The 17826-nt window shown below is 39.8% G+C and overlaps 2 protein-coding genes across 11 annotated transcripts in view; one reads left to right on the top strand and one right to left on the bottom strand.

The window, feature by feature from the left end:
* LOC137249931 (uncharacterized) overlaps positions 1-17826 on the top strand; it is a 281596-nt gene that overhangs the window by 44952 nt on the left and 218818 nt on the right. The gene's annotated exons all lie outside the window — the stretch shown is intronic.
* tefu (Serine/threonine-protein kinase tefu) overlaps positions 1-17826 on the bottom strand; it is a 261095-nt gene that overhangs the window by 29631 nt on the left and 213638 nt on the right. For 8 of the 10 annotated variants that reach the window (XR_010952623.1, XM_067782012.1, XM_067782011.1 and 5 more), the window contains 7 exons: positions 14734-14908; positions 9673-10173; positions 9432-9602; positions 9238-9363; positions 7460-7828; positions 6774-7386; positions 6574-6720 (listed from right to left, as the gene is read on the bottom strand). Coding sequence is in view for 8 of the 10 variants with exons in the window: in XM_067782012.1 (XP_067638113.1) it covers positions 6574-6720; positions 6774-7386; positions 7460-7828; positions 9238-9363; positions 9432-9602; positions 9673-10173; positions 14734-14908 (2102 nt within the window). In the remaining 2 variants the exon portion in view is untranslated. Of the gene's footprint in view, positions 1-6573; positions 6721-6773; positions 7387-7459; positions 7829-9237; positions 9364-9431; positions 9603-9672; positions 10174-14733; positions 14909-17826 lie in introns of those variants that run through there. The other 2 variants (XM_067782010.1, XR_010952624.1) reach the window with 2 other exon arrangements.

Genomic DNA, 17826 nt, shown 5'->3' on the forward strand with positions numbered 1-17826 from the left:
AGAATTCTGCAGTTAAACTGTAATGGATTAACTGGGGAGATCACGGAGATAGTCGACTTCATGAAGCGGCACAACATCCGCATTGCTGCGATTCAAGGGACTAAACTCACAGCAAGATCTGCATTGCAGACCTGTTCTGGGTATAATGTCCACAGAAAAGATCGCGAGAACGGAAATGGAGGCGGCCTCGCGTTTATCATACACCACACTGTGCAATATCATATATTTGATCCCGACATCGACCGCAGGGACAGTGTCTTAGAACGTCAAGGATTATCTGTCCGGTCGGGCGATGCAAATCTAGAAATCATCAACATCTACATCCCTCCTGTCACCTGTTGCCCCAGTGGATACCGCCCTGATATCAGCGGCGTACTCACTGGATACAATCACATTATCTAAGGCGATTTCAATGCCCATCACGATCTATGGAATTCAAACTTGCGGGTGGACAGTAGGGGTGAGATGTTAGCGGATCAAATAGAAGAAACGACGTTCTGCACTATAAACGGAGACGCCCCCACACGTATTGTAGGAAGCTGTCACAGTTCGCTGGATATTTCAATCGTGAGCGCAGAACTCGTAAACTGCGTCAACTGGCACCCGGTGGTAACATTGGCATCCGACCACCTGCGCCATTGGTCGCGCTAAACCATCCAAAGCAGTGGGCCCAGACGGCATAGCCATGCCGATGCTTAAAAACCTAGGGAAAGAGGGTTTCAAATACTTAGCGCATGTCTTCAACCTGTCTCTTTCCACCTTTGTCATACCCGAGAAATGGAAAATGGCCAAGGTGGTCCCGCTACTAAAGCCTGGGAAACCAGCTAACGTAGGTGAGTCATATCGTCCGATATCTCTCCTATCGCCAGTGGCAAAGACGCTTGAAGCCATTTTGCTCCCTTATTTCCAAGCACATTTGCAGCTAGCCCCTCATCAGCATGGCTTCAGAAAACTCCATAGCACTACCTCCGCGCTAAATGTCATTAGCACCCAGATAAATTGCGGTTTGAATCAATATCCCCACCATAGAACAGTACTCGTAGCGTTAGACCTATCAAAAGCTTTTGATACGGTCAACCATGGCTCGTTACTGCAAGACCTGGAAGGGTCCACCCTTCCCCCATGTCTTAAAAGGTGGACCGCAAATTATCTGGGTGGTCGGCAGGCATCGGTGCAATTCAGAAACGAAACATCAAAACAAAGGAGAATTAAACAAGGGGTGCCACAGGGTGGTGTCCTATCCCCGCTTTTGTTTAATTTCTACATATCTAAGCTACCTTCACCACCGGAAGGAGTCACAATCGTTTCCTACGCCGATGACTGCACAATAATGGCCACAGGCCCAGGCCCAAAGATCGATGAGCTATGCAATAAAATAAACGGCTATCTCCCTGATCTCTCCAGTTTTTTCGCCTCGCGAAACCTGGCATTGTCACCGACTAAATCTTCCGCGACCTTATTTACAACATGGACGCCCCAAATGTCGACCATATTGAACATCCACGTCGATGGCACTACGCTACCGACTGTCCTACACCCCAAAATCTTGGGTGTGACGTTTGATCAGGATCTACATTTTGGTGCGCACGCAACCGCAATTGTTCCAAGAATTCAGAGCCGTAATAAAATCCTCAAATCCCTTGCTGGCAGTACCTGGGGAAAAGATAAAGAAACCCTCTTGACCACATACAAAGCAATTAGCCAGCCGATTACGTGCTACGCGTCACCCATATGGTCGCCAAGCCTAAAAACCACCCACTGGAAGAAACTACAGGCCTGCCAAAATACTGCTCTCAGAATCGCCACGGGCTGTCTTCTTATGTCCCCAGAACACCATCTGCATAATGAGGCGAGAATACTCCCCATCAGGGAGAGAAATGAGATGCTGACTAAACAGTTTCTGTTGAATACCCAGAAACCTGGGCATCCCAACAGACATCTGATTGACGAACCAGCACCGCCTAGGGGCCTAAGGAGTCATCTCCGTAAGCATTTTGAGGAAATACGGCACCTGAGAACCCAGCCGTATGAAGCGGAAAAACACAAGCAGGTCCTTGGTGAACTCCATAGACAGGCGTCGGACCTTTATGTCGGGAATTGCCCGGTGAATCCAGTACTTGAAGAAAAATATCCAGAACTCGCAGAAGAGGAACGCATACTCCCCAGGGAAACGCGTGTCACTCTTGCTCAACTTCGTTCTGGATACTGTAACAGGTTAAACTCTTACCTATCCAGAATCAACCCCGACATACAAAATGTATGCCCTGCTTGCAATGTGTCCCCACATGACACCAACCATCTCTTTAATTGTAATGTGGAACCAACGCCTCTAACACCCCTTTCCTTATGGTCCACCCCTGTTGAAACGGCAAGTTTCCTTGGACTCCCGTTAGAGGATATTGATGACAATTTGTGATCGGTCGCGCCTATTGGGTGGGGCGAGCATTGCTACAACAACAACAACAACAACCACCTGCATATACTTATTTCGTTCGAGCGTCCCGCCGACTTCATCGTCGCAGAAAAACGCACTTTCATTAACTTTAAAAAAGGAAAGTGGAACGAATACAAATCCTATACAGACAACCGCTTTGCTGCCCTCCCTATCCCAACTGATGCCCGCCAAGGGGAGCGTGCTGTCCGCAAGGTCATTGAATCCACCTCGGCTCGTTTCATTTCCGCCGGTAGAATTCCCGAAATTCGGCCCACTTCCCGGCAGAGGCCGCAAGTTTAGCGAGAGAACGTGACCTTATAAGACAGCTCAACCCCGCCGACCCGCAAATAAGGGACATAAACCAACGCATCAGATTGCTTGTGGATGAACACAAGCGGGCGAAATGGGAGGAGCACCTAAGCGGTTGTAACCTCTCTGCCGGTGTAGGTAAACTTTGGTCCACCGTAAAGTCCCTATCGAATCCGTCTAGGCAAAAGGACAAAGTTTTCATCGCCTTTGGCGACAAAGTGCTGTCGGATGCGAAAAAATGCGCGAGCGTTTTCTGCCGACAATACATAATGCATTCTACGGTCCACAAAAATAGACGGAGGGCCAACAGACGCGCACGTAAACATAAGTTCAGCGCGTCACCAATTACCATCACCGCCAAAGAAGTTGAGGATGCCATCCGTCATGCTAAACCATCCAAAGCAGTGGGCCCAGACGGCATAGCCATGCCGATGCTTAAAAGCCTAGGGAAAGAGGGTTTCAAATATTTAGCACATGTCTTCAACCTGTCTCTTTCCACCTTTGTCATACCCGAAAAATGGGAAAATGGCCAAGGTGGTCCCGCTACTAAATCCTGGGATACCAGCTAACATAGGAGTCATATCGCCCGATATCTCTCCTATCGCCAGAAGCCAAGACGCTTGAAGCCATTTTGCTCCCCCACTTCAAAGCAAATTTGCAGCTAGCCTGTCATCAACATGACTTTAGAAAACTCCATAGCACCACCCCTGCGCCAAATACCATTAGCACCCAGATAAATTGCGGTTTAAATCAAAACCCCCACCATAGACAGCACTCGTTGCGCTAGACCTATCAAAAGCTTTTGATACGGTCAACCATGGCACGTTACTGCAAGACTTGTAAGGGTCTACCCTTCCCACATGTCTTAAAAGGTGGACCGCAAATTATCTGGGTGGTCGGCAGGCATCGGTGCAATTCAGAAACGAAATATCAAAGCCAAGAAGAATTAAACAAGGGGTACCTCAGGGTGGTGTCCTATCCCCACTTTTGTGTAATTTTTAAATATCAAAACTACCTTCGCCACCAGAAGAAGTTACTATCGTTTCTTACGCCGATGACTGCCAATAATGGCCACAGGCCCGGGGCCCAAAGATAGATGAGTTTTGCAACAGAATAAACGGCTACCTCCTTGATCTTTCCAGTTTTTTCGCCTCGCGAAACCTGGAATTATCACCGACTAAATCATCCGCGACCCTATTTACAACTTCGACGTCCCAAATGTCGACCATTTTGAACATCCACGTAGATGGCACTACGCTACCGGCTGTCCTACACCCCAAAATCATGGGTGTGACGTTTGATCAGGATCTACATTTTGGTGAGCACGCAGCCGCAATTGTTCCAAAAATCCAGAGCCGTAATAAAATCCTCAAATGCCTTGCTAGCAGTACTTGGGGAAAAGACAAAGAAACGCTCATTACCACATACAAAGCAATTGGCCAGCCGTTTGCGTGCTACGCGTCCCCTATATGGTCGCCAAGCCTAAAAACTACCCACTGGAGGAAGCTACAGGCCTGCGAAAATACTGCGCTCAGAACCGCCACGGGCTGTCTTCTTATGTCCCCATAACACCATCTACATAATGAGGCGAAAATACTCCCCCATCAGGGAGAGAAATGAGATGCTAACCAAACAGTTCCTGTTGAATGCCCAGAAACCTGGGACTTAAGGAGTCATCTCAGTAAGCATTTTGAGGAAATAAGGCACCTGAGAACTCAGCCGGAGTCATCTCCGTAAGCATTTTGAGGAAATACGGCACCTGAGAACAGCCGTATGAAGCAAAAAAACACAAGCACGTCCTTGGTGAACTCCACAAACAGGCGTCGGACCTTTATGCCGGGAATTGCACGGTGAATCCAGTACTCAAAGAACTGTACCCAAAACTTGCGGATGAGGAACGCATACTCCCCAGGGAAACGCGAGTCACTCTAGCTCAACTTCGTTCTGGATACTGTAACAGGTTAAACTCTTACCTATCCAGAATCAACCCCGACATACAAAATGTATGCCCCGTTGCGCTGTGTCCCCACATGACACCAACCATCTCTTTAATTGTAATGTGGAACCAACGCCTCTAACACCCCTTTCATTATGGTCCATCCCTGTCGAAACAGCAAGCTTCCTTGGACTTCCATTAGAGGATATGATATGACAATTTGTGATCGGTCCCAGCTATTAGGTGGGGCGAAACATTGCTACAACAACAACCACAACGAAAAATTAAAAAAAAAAAAATACATAATTATATACCAAATCCGAAAAAAGGGATGAAACATGGTAATTGGATTGGTTTATTGACCTAAAATATAACTTTAGAAAAAACTTTGTAAAATGGGTGTGACACCTACCATATTAAGTCGAACAAAATGATAAAGTTCTGCAGCGAAATCAAAAGCCCTTGGAATCAATCTTTGCAGGAATACTGTTCGTGGTATTACATATATAAATAAATTAGCGGTACCCGACACATGATGTTCTGGGTCACCCTGGTTCACATTTTGGTCGATATCTCTAAAACGTCTTCACATATAGAACTAAGGGCCACTCCCTTTTAAAACCCCCATTAATACCTTTAATTTCATACCCATATCGTACAAACACATTCTAGAGTCACCCCGGTCCACGTTTATGGCATTATCCCGAAAAGGCGTCTGCCTATAGAACTAAGGCCCACTCCCTTTTAAATAATCATTAACACCTTTCATTTGATTCCCATATCATATAAACACATTCTAGAGTCACCCCTGGTCCACCTTTATGGCGTTATCACGAAAAGGCGTCTACCTATAGAACTAAGGCCCACTCCCTTTTAAATAATCATTAACACTTTTCATACGATACCCATATCGTACAAACCCATTCTAGAGTCACCCCTGGCCCACCTTTAAACACATTCCAGGGTTACCCTAGGTTCATTTTCCTACATGGTGATTTTCCCTTATTTTGTCTCCAAAGCTATCAGCTGAGTATGTAATGTTCGGTTACACCCGAACTTAGCCTTCCTTACTTGTTTCTTAAAATATGTATAAAATAAAAAATCCTCAACATTGAAATTTAAATTTACGAAGTGCTGAAACTCGTTTAGAAGAAATATGGTGGATTTGAGAGCCATAAATTTTTCAAAATCTCTCAAAACGTGATGAATAATTGCATATTGATGTTGGAGATCAATTCGATAACTGTAATGTAGAAAGATGCTGGATATCGACTTGAGAACATGAAGGTTGGAAAATATTTGAAGAGTGATGTTGGACATCAACTTGAGAACTATGGTTTTATCAAAGGCTGGACCTCGGTTTTATGTTTGATAGGTTTATAAAAGGGATTCAAGGGGTTGATAAGCGCAATACAAAGTTTCCGCAACATAATTGTCAACCTCACCTACGCGAGGGGAATGCTGTTACAAATATGAATGTATCATACACATATTGAGCAGGCGATGCTCTGGCGACCCCAAAGTTCCTCATGGAAGTAGGGGGTGAAGGGTGGGATAGCCTAGAAGGCGTAATGTGGCCATATTAATCGTTCACGAGATGGTTGGGCTATTACCTTAATGGTGCTTTGTTTCCGGAACGTACCGGATCTAGGTATATCCGGCAAAGGACCACCAACATCGATAACACTCCCCAAAACCTTGTTTTTTTATTTCTTTTGTCATTTTCATACCAACGATTAACTATAGTTTTGTTTAATTTGGTAATCATTTACCTTTTTTTCAATGCAGAAGGAAAAGTATTTAGCGAAAAAAGCAAGTCATTTTCATTTTTCCACTTGTTCTTTGAAACTAAAAAATTTTACAGTTACAATGTCGCAACAAAAACGTTATTTACTTGTTATAATATAATCCTTGCTTGGCATCACTGGGAGATCTACGGTGGGACAGTGTACTGCGTCTAAATTTCTCAGTTTTCTTAATTTATCGGATAACAGCATTGTGGCACCTTTCTCACAATCAGCACTTGCGTATTGAATTAAGGCTAAAATTTTAAAAATTGTTAGGAATTGTTCAATATGGTAACTAAGCCCTTACCAGGAAATACCGCGGCCAATTGTTTTGCGCACTGCCCATTTAAAGTATTCCGTCCCTTAGTTATAATTTCAGATGCGATATTGGAACGTATTTTATTAATTTTGCTTCCGGTATCGTCAAATACCAAAGGATAAAGTTGATAAAGTGTATGATGCGGATGATCTTGTAAACATCTTACCAATATATCTTTAATGATGATTATAAAATCATCATTCGTAGAGTTAAGTCTGGCTGTTATCTGATTTAAAGCACAAATTAGCTTGTATGATGGGACTAGATCAATATTATCTGTAATCTCTTTATGTAATGCCTGATCTTGTTTGTTGGCAAACCATAATGATATTATTCTATATATCGCTGCATTTGAAAACCCCGAATCAATTTCACAGAATTTCATATAATTTTTTACGGCTATACAAAGGTTACTCGTGCGTTTTTCTTCGACAGATTTTATTTCAGATTCATCAAGATTTGCATACTTTTTCATTATAATCACCCCATGATTTATATCACGATCTTTATTTTGTCTGCCAACAGAATCTGCAGCTTGTCTGTTTTGTTCTATAATTTGACACTTAAGCTTAAATTCTTCGGAGTTGATATACATATTCGACTAATTGAATTAAACAAGTATTTTGGTATTAATACTAACTAATGCGTGAAAAATAATTTTCAGATTAATTTACCTGCACATACTCGCGATCGGCATACTTTGCTATTATTTGATAAGCCTCTTTTCTATTGCCGTTTTCAAAGTCGGCAGGTGTAAGATCTTCCAAATACAAAAAGCTTAAATCGTCTGTATTATTATACTTCTGAGATTTGAATATCTTTTCTAAATAAACTATAGATCTGTTAAACATTTTTTCCAAAACATATTCAAAACCTTGGGAATTTGTTTCCAATAAAAATTCGCCATACATTCGGAGGGCGCGTGCTTGTTGTGGACATGCACCTAGATCTTTATGCGTTAAGGCATGCTTCAATAATGCTTCAGTGATCTCTATATTTCCACAACGAAAATTTATATCGGCGTCCTCAAGTAGCGAGTTAAGCTAAAATGTTGAAACGTTTTTTATTTTTACATTTCTATATTGGGGTAGCTCAAATATGGAATATAAAGGTTCTTTGGAAGACTCATCGAAAGTTGTTTTTATGTAAGTTTCACAGACTTTGGTGTTAGGATGTCCGTATTCAGAAATTTTCATTGTGCAAAAATTGTGTTTCAATATTATTTTTATTCTTCTTTTCGTTTTTACTAGTCCAGTCATTCAAGGTAAAAAAGGGCAAATCTTGGAATTTTATGATATGGAGCTCGAAACTTGCTTTTATTTTTAGATTCTGTTAAAAGAGTTAAAAGTCACAATAAAGCCTATATGCGTACATAGTCAAGATCAAAGGTCTAAAAATTTAGCAAGTGCGATTATTTTGTCTTCTTTAATGCAATTAACAGAATGTCAAAATAAAGACGTATGCAAGTTTCCAGCTTCTTATGTCAAATTCTGAGGACAAAACCTTATATGACAGGACTTCCTAGAAAATTGTAAGGTAATTTCAAAAAGAAAAGGATTTTTCATTACCATGGCGCACAAAAAGATTCCGAGTTTTTAAGTCAGATTTGCCAATTCAGCCTTAAAATCTCGAGAAGCGAAACTTATGTTTTTTCTAGCATGTTAATATGTTCTGAATAAGAATTTGTTGTATATATTTGGGTTCGTACTCCGATTTTGTAAGGATGAAATGGGAACCGAGTCTTATTGGTTTTACTTTTGGCTTCGGCTCAGAGTGGTTTAAATTTAGGGTTTAAATCGCACTACAATCTCCAAATGTTGGTAAACCTTTTTCTTTAAATGTAAGTTTTTGAAATTAAAAATAGTACAGTTGAGATTAATTTCTTTTCTCTATTTGGTTTATGAAAGAATTTTAACACGAAAGACGGCACAACGCCGAAACCGTTTTGTCTTCAAACCAAAATTGACAAATAATGACGGGAAATCATTCCAAAATAATAGTTTTCTTGGAAGTTATCATCAGCATAGCGTACATTTTTCGTGTATATACTTCTTAGAAATAGATAGATATGTTGTAATTTAAAACAAGATGGATAGGAGAATGGTTTTGTTAGTGCATGTCTAGGCAACCACAGAGCAGGTTTTACATTGCTGTATAAAAAGCGTTCATTACACACTGATTAATTCAGTTATTTCCGAATACTAGGCATGGAATAGTTGTTGTTAAAAATGCCGACACCCCGCCGCCCATTTATGAAGCGGAACGACCTATATGTAGGTTCCCAAATTGCGCAGCCTCATAGCCGGCCGTAATTTAGTTCGGCGAAACCCACGTATAATTGACCTTACTAGAGTAAGGGAACAAACTAAAAATTGCATATGCGAAGGACGGTAGATTTTCGGTTTTTCTAAACGGATGAGCGATGCATGGATATATATGTGTATGTAGATACCTTAACGTGCTCATTTGTTATCTCCTTTTCTCTTAGCACCAATATATTACGTTTTGCTAAGTTTACTTCACCAGATTTTTTACACTCCTTAATGAGGTTTAACAAACACGTATCAATCGGATTGTACTAAAAGGAAAATAATTGAGATCGAAATGTTTTTATTTCACATGTACAGCAATCAAATGTCATATTACTTTGAAAAAATCGTGTATCCTTCTTTGACCACGCACTCCGGCTGTATTGAAAAGTGTTATTTGATGAGATAGTGCAAGTTCTTTGCAATAAAAACTTCCATATTTCAGATTATTCTCTAACTTCCATTTAGAAAATATTGATTTTATATCTTCTTCGGAAATAAATTGAACCTGAAAGTATTTTTCTTATTAATATCGATTTACTCTTGGTTTCGTAACTTTCATTTTTAATACATCTTACCTGACAAAAGTCCTCTGCCTGTTGAAGTATTTGTAGCCATGTTAGATATATATATACACTTTGTAGACATTCTGTACTTATACCCATAAAATTGCGAATTACACATTGCCGTGCGTTTTCTATAGCTGCTACACAGTTTTGTTGTTCACGATTATGTAAGCACTTTAAGGCATTGAAGTGATGTTTCTTAAATTCTAGCTCGGGATCATTTTCAATATTTACTTTTAAATGTCCCTCTACAGGTATATCCCACTGACATAAACGCCAACAGACCTCATAGTCAACAGAATTTTCAAACTTTTTATTTCCCAGATCGCCTAAACAAAAAATACCATTTCGCTTTAATGCTGATGTACATAAAGCATTAGTCGTAGCATTTATAAAAGAATTTTGAAGTAACATTTCAGACCAATTATTATTCAAATTTAGAAATTCAAGACGAGATTGTAGGGGAGAAAGAAATCCAGGAATAGCATCTAAACATCCAATAGATTTGTATGCCTAAAAATAGAACATTTCAATTAAATAATAAAATCAGATTTTATGGGGCATTCTATGTCAAACAGGGTAATGGTTGGAATTCAAATCTTTCCACTTGGGTTAATATCCATTAATCCATTTATTTTATTATAAAAAGAGCTGTGGGCAAAGGGGTTTGATAAGATCGGACTAATCTATAAATATAAAAATCAAATTCTGTGTATGTGTGCTCCCTATGGAAACATATTTCCCACACTTCAATCATCATCAAATTTTGGCTATAGGATCCTTCGATCAAGACGAAGGTTTTTCATATTTCAGAACTAAGAATTTTAAATTAAATTTTTTTTTTTCAATTTCACGTGCGCCACTGGGTGGTGCCACAAATTTTGTATGTCAGCAAAAGTTACTCGTACGCCATGTACGTACTTAAGTGCAGAACTGTTGTTTGTCATAGCATTGAATTCACAAACAATATATATAACATTATATATTTATATGACAGACAAAAATTGTGCAGCTAAAATATTATGATAAGTTATTTTCAAACATTTTACTGTCCCTAAACTTTTTTTTCGGTAGACGTAACTAAATTTTAGTGGAACAATTTTAAGGAATATAATACTCAACGAAGTCAGTATAACAAAACTCAGAAAAAATAAAAAGTTGGGATTTAAAAAAATTTTAATTTTGAATTACATCCGTTTAGTTTTTCTAGAACTTTGATACTTAGCTAGAACAGAGAGAGAAGGAGACGGGAAAGAGGAGAGAAATAGACATAGGTATAGGGGTAAGTATTGGGTTACGGATAGAGACAAGGATAGCTATAGGAAAAGGGCGAAGCATATGCAAAGGGAGAAAGAAAACATATGTATTATGCAGGTAAACCAACGGAAAGGACATGTGTCGGATAGAGTAAATAATTGTACTTTTTTTTAAAGCGAATACACATTTCTTCCCCTTAACAATGAAAACATCTGCTAAGGCACAAAACATACCCGGAAGGTTTGCCTAGACACTACAGAAGAACGACCCCGTTTTGAAAAACTTTTTCTGAAGCATTTTCATGATTGATTGACTTGTCCCGGGATATGATTCAACAGGGTTGGACCAGACAGATAAGGGTATTAGAGGCGTTGGTGCCACATTGCAATTGAAAATATGGTTGGTGTCATGTGGAGACACCTTACAAGCCGGACATACTTGGGGTATGTCAGGGCTGATTCTGGATAAGTGAGAGTCTAACCTAATAAAGTATCCAGAGCTCGAGTGACGCGCGTCGTCCTGAGGAGGTTGCTTTCCTTAACTGCAAGTTTAGGGTATTTGTCTTTAAGAACGGTGTTCGCCGGGCAATCCCTAGCATAGTAGTCCGAGGGCTTTTTTGTGGATGTCTCTGAGGGCCTTTTCATGCTCCTTTTTCTTCATACGGCTGAATTCTTAAGTGCCCGATTTCTTCATAATGATTTTGGAGGCGACTTCCTAAGTTACTGGGAAAAGGGGACTCTTCAATCAGAGCGGCCTTTTCAATCATTGAGCACAAACTATTTGATCAGCGTTTCGGTTCTCTCCTTTATGAGGAGTATTCTCGCCTCACTTTGTAGATGATGTTATGGAGACTCCCGTAGCAATTCTTAACGCGGTGTTTGGACAGGCCTGCAGTTTCCTTCATTGTGTTTCGTTCAGGTTCGGCGACCATACTGGGGGCGCGTAGCCTTCAAGCGGCCGGCCAATTGCTTTATAAGTGGTTATGAGCGTTTCTTTATCTCTGCCCCAACTGCTGCCGGCAAGAGACTTGAGGGCTCTTTTACGGCTGTGGACTTTAGGTACAATCGCGGCTACATGCTCGCCAAAATATAGATCCTGATCGAATGTTACCCTCAGTACTTTAGGATGTAAGACAAGTAGCGTAATCGACATTTTCCATGTGGACGTTATAAATAAGGTCGCCAAGTGAGAGTGTCAGGTTTCGCGAGGTAAAAAACTGGAAACACCCGCAATGTCATTGAATCTCCGTCGTCGGCTCGTTTCATTCCCTATGGAAGAATTCCCGTAATCCACATTTTCCAACGGAGGCGGCAACTTTAGCGAGAGAATGTGACATAAGACAACAAGATCCTGACGACCGCCAAACTAGGGACATGTAAGTATCGCGAATTTTGAGTTTTTTCAAAAATAATTTTTTTATTCATGAATATCTATTTTGTCCCCTTCAAAGTAATCCGCATGAGATATTATACACCAATCTTCGAAGCACTTCAAAAATTAATTTTTTTGTATCTTGTTCAGTTCCTCCTTCGATGCCGTCTTTATCTCGTCTATCATAGCGTAGCGTCGTTCTTTCATGGGCCTCTTCAGTTTAGGGAACAAGAAAAAATTCACAGGGGGCCAGATCTGGGGAATACGGTGGCTAAGGCATCATTAGTGTGTTGTTTTTGGACAAAAAGTCGCGTCGAAATTGATTTTGGTACGAATTTCGCGGCGGCCCGTCTCATGCGCAAATCATTGATAAAAATCGAATGGCACGAGCCAATCGATATGTCTAGGTCCTCAGCAACTTCTCTAACGGTGATTCGATGATTGGCCAGTATTAGTTTCTTCACTTCATCAATTTTTTCGTCTGTTGTTAAGTGCTTGGGCGTCCGGCACGCTCTTCGTCGTTCACATCTTCTCGGCATTCTGAGAACATTTTGTACCACCGATAAACGTTTCTTCAGTCCAAGGTAGCTTCTCCGTATTCCACAGTCAACATTCGGAATGCATCCGCGCACTTAGTTTCGTTTTTCACACAAAATTTGATTCAGGTTGTATGATCCACTTTTATTTTTTGAATAGGTAAAAATCGAAGACGAGCCAAAACACATGCAAGCAAAGCAGCTGTCAACAATTAAGTGAACATTCAAAATGGCCGAGCTGGTTGGCATAAGTGAGAGACATGAGTACCAACATAACGCCACAAAAAATTGAAATTCGAATATACGTAACCAGCGGAAATTCAAAATTCGCGATACTTTTTGAACACACCTCGTATGCTATATCAGAATCGCGGTGGGTATTAAAATCGCCAAGAATAATCGGACTTTCACCAGTGAGAATGCCACTGATATCAGGGAAGTATGTACTGTATGATAAAAGAGAATCAGCCTCCAATACCTATTGCACGATCTTTTTAGCCAGAGCAGGTCTGCAAAGCAGACTTGGGAAAATGGTATCATCCAAATCAGGAACTACATTCGGTGGATATCGTAAAAGTATACTGTACTGGCATACGGTGCGCAAGGTGATAGGGATTATGATTCTGTTTCCCTGACCTACTCGTATGCTGGTGCCGAAAAAAGAGAGAACACGGGGAAGGGGCTGGTGCTCGGCATTGATCCTTTCCGTGTTACGGGGATTGAAGTGATGGGTTGGAGCGGCCGTGTGAGCTGTTGGCGTATTTGTTGTAGTTTTCTGAGCAGCTCAGAACTAACTCTAAAGTAATAAAGTACTAGTGCGGAAGTAACTAGTTTTCTCTAGCTCCAAAATCGACAACTTGGGTTTTTATATTTCATATTTAATATATATTAGATAAATAGGTTATCTACAAAAAAACGACCACTAGTTTTGAAGAGCTTCGAATATGAATATGCTTTCTTTTAATACCCTTTAAAGCCTCTCCCACTGGTTCGAAAATATCGACAAAGGCGATAAAATCGTACTAGAAGCAACATGTAGAATTTGTGTTCGGTTGGAACTATCGAAATATTGCCAATAAACCAACTAGTTCTAAAGGGCAAATAAGTTTCTAGTTCGGAAATTTAGTTAATGCAACGAAGACAATTTCCACTGCCAAGGACAGCGCCACGTTAATTCGCCAGTCGAAAATGGGTTTTGTATTATATTCCGTCGCAAAAGATACCAGGTAAAATATTTTTAAGTTCGGCTGGATAACCATGTTGAAAGCATGTAAAAGAGATAGAGGGCGAACTATTGTAGGTTCCGAATGCGAAAGGCCTGAATTAATCGGAGATATTAGGTTCACTAATTTAAAATAATAAATAAATAACAAACATTTGTTAAGAAAATGCCAAAAAATTGATGATGATTCTTCCTAATGTCTTATAATAATTCCTTGTTTAAGCCTTGTTCATAATTTTATTTTATAAAGGCTATTAGCCTTATACATAACGTTATCTTTCAGATAAACCTTATGCCTGGCATAAGTATAGAAAAATAGGGAGTATTATAAGGAATACGCCATACAACTAAAATAAAATATATACATAAATAAATAATTAAGGCCTGCTGGCAAAAGCCTTTTGGCCATATGAAATAAGCCTTATATAAAGTTCAAATTTTTTGTTGGGTTTGTACATACATACATATCTCTTTTGATTGTGAACTACGATTCCAACCATTAGCGATATGATTTGCGGAGAACCGACTTGCAAATACATTAGTAGCTACGCAAATCCAAACAGCTCATCTTTCAAGTTGTTTTTCCAGCTTCCACGAGTTTGGTAATCTTTTCGAAGCATTAATATTCAAGCTTGGTATGAGATAGTTAGGTTTGCGCGGCCACATGCGGCCAGTTTGTGCTGTTACCTTTGTAGCGATTTCCTGAAACGTAGAATTTTTCAAAATTTCTTCAAATTTTGTTTGCTTATCATTTCTATCCCGTTCCGACAAGGCCCATAACTCCAGATAAATAGCTGATATAAAATACGCCTGGCAATAATTACTAGCTTTAGCAACATGTAGCAAATTCATTGGAACGGTACTGCAATATATTTTTTGTTTTAATTGCGTTGGCTGTGTAAAAAAATATATTTTTTTTCAATCGGAACCACGAACAAAAGTTTTACTTAGGTTTTAAAAAAGGGCTCTAAATATATTAAATTGTCTAAAAAAAAAAGGAAGGAAGGCTAAGTACGGGTGGAACCGAACATTATATACTCAGCTGAGAGCTTTGTAGACAAAATTGTCTTTTTCATCGATACATACAAATGGTAATACTAAAAAGTGCAGCAACTAGCCTTTGCTATCTTTCTTCAGCTATCAATTCGTTTTATTTGAACATTTTTTTTTAACTTTTAAGTACTGAGGTGGTGGTAAATTTTACCCCTCGTAGTTTGTTTTCTCTCTTACTATCTTCAGTTGAGCGCTATCAATTTCATTCTCTTGCTATCTTCTCTTTATCCTATTAGTATTATTCAGTTGTGTTTGGACAGTCGTGGGTATTGTTGTATAAGCGGACATATACCAGGCTGGTGTCAAATTTACCACTCGTCCGGGGTTACGTATTACATAATTTTATATATAAAATTACATAATTTTTGTTTTCCTTTTTGTGATTCTGGGCGACGTTTTCTGGAATGATTTTCCTTCATCCTCTGTCAAATAAGGGAAAATCACCACTTAGGAATATGAACCTAGGGTAACCCTGGAATGTGTTTGTATGACATGGGTATTAAATGAAAGGTATTAAGGAGTATTTTAAAAGGGAGTGGGCCTTAGTTCTATAGGTGGACGCCTTTTCGAGATATTGCCATAACGATGGACCAGGGGTGACTATAGAATGTGTTTGTACGATATGGGTATCAAATGAAAGGTGTTAATGAGTATTTTAAAGTATTTTAAAATGTGGAACAGGGTGACCCAGAACATCATTTGTCGGGTACCGCTAATTTATTTATATATGTAATACCACGAACAGTTAGTCCTGCCATGATTCCAAGGGCTTTTGATTTCGCCCTGCAGAACTTTTTTATTTTCTTCTACTTAGTATTGTGACGAATACTAGCAACACTAAGGGGTACTATCATCTCTAAGCCGATACTAAGCAGTGACTCGTATGCACATAACCAAATTAATCATTATGTCTACACATATGTACGTACACGCAGCGGAGAAGCAACGCACAACCACATGCATATATATGAAATACTCCTGAAAGTATGCAATAAGTGTGCAAGTATTACTCACATATACACGCGCAAGGGCTACGGGAGAAGCTATAAAAATTGTGCATCTGTGGTTATAGCTGAGAAATTTATAGCTGATAACTAACTAGTAATTTCTGGAAATAGGAGCGGCTAGAAATATGCCGGCGATGAAACCGGACAGTATAGAAGGCAGCAACAGTAGAGGCACGACAATGAATTTGATTTAAGACGCTATCTGGCGATCAATAGAAGTGTTATTGTGAAGTACTTTAATAAAGGTCATTTTGCATTATTGAATAGTGGAGTTATTTATTCAACAGTTTAGTGATTCGAACGTTAGCAGAAGGTTGCAAATAAGAGGAATTGCAGTAAATTCGTTACAATATGGTAGGTGTCACACCCATTTTACAAAGTTTTTTCTAAAGTTATATGTTGCCTCAAAAAACCAATCCAATCATGTCTCATCCCTTTTTTCGTATTTGGTATAGAATTATGGCATTAGTAAAGATATGTCGATTTTTGCTCAAGTGTAAACGGCCGAGCGGAAGGACAGACGGTCGACTGTGTATAAAAATTGGGCGTGGCTTCAACCGACTTTTCTAATTTTTATTTAGAACACATATAGTAACAGGAATAACGTGCCTTCCAAATTTCATCATGCTATCTTCCACGACTGCTAAATTGCAGTTTGCGAAACTTTTAAATTACCTTCTTTTAAGTGGGCGGTGTCACACCCATTGCCTAAAATTTTACAAATTTTCTATTCTGCGTCATAAGGTCAACCCACCTACTAAGTTTTCGGTTTTACGAAATTTTCGTATCGAAAAAGTGGGCGTGGTTATAGTCCGATGTCGTTCATTGCGATCTGAGATGAGTGCCCAGGAACTTACATACCAAATTTCATTAAGATACCTCAAAATTTACTCAAATTATCATGTTCACGGACAGACGGACGGACATCGCTAAATGGATTTCTTTTTTCGCCCAGATCATTTTGATATATAGAAGTCTATGTACATATATATCGATTAGTTTATGCCTTTACGGGGTACCGTTATGCGAACAAAATTAATAAACTCTGTGATCTGTGCTCAGCTGAGTATAAAAATGAAATTTAAAGATAGACAAGCCGGCCTATGAAAAGATTTTTCCTCCAGCTTAGCTTTTGAGAGTGGTTCCCAGAAAAAAAATCGGTAATTCTATCGACAGCATGACACTCTTTTAACACACGTCAAGAACACTGGGAGGGGTGTCAAAAAAGGTCCCAGGATCGAGAAACCGAATCGCTCCGAAATATTTCTGCATTGGCGGTCTTTGGTCGCGCTTGTAAAACATTAACCTGAATTGGTCCAACAGTGATCTGGGATCAAAATTATATACGCGCAAATTACATCTCCACAAAATTCCTTTTTCTGTGTACCACAAATTACAACGACCACAGGAATTTAATGTACAGAGGAAAAAAACTTTTGTAGAAATGTACTTTGCTCGCACATAATTTTGATCCCAAACCACATGAATCCCTTTATGTTGATAAGTCCAATTCATAGGTTACGCAACCCAAGTGTCAACATCGCCTACGCGAGGCGAATCCTGTTAAATATGCATGTATCGTACACATATTTAGCAGACGCGACTCTGACGACCCAGACTTCCCCACAGAACTAGGGAGTGGGGGCGGGATGGCCTAGAAGGTTCAATGTGAATATTGAATCGTTCCCGAGATGGTCAGGCTAGTCTCTTAGCGATGCTT

This window comes from Eurosta solidaginis, chromosome 4, assembly GCF_040869045.1.
Source record: "Eurosta solidaginis isolate ZX-2024a chromosome 4, ASM4086904v1, whole genome shotgun sequence".
NCBI lineage: Eukaryota > Metazoa > Arthropoda > Insecta > Diptera > Tephritidae > Eurosta > Eurosta solidaginis.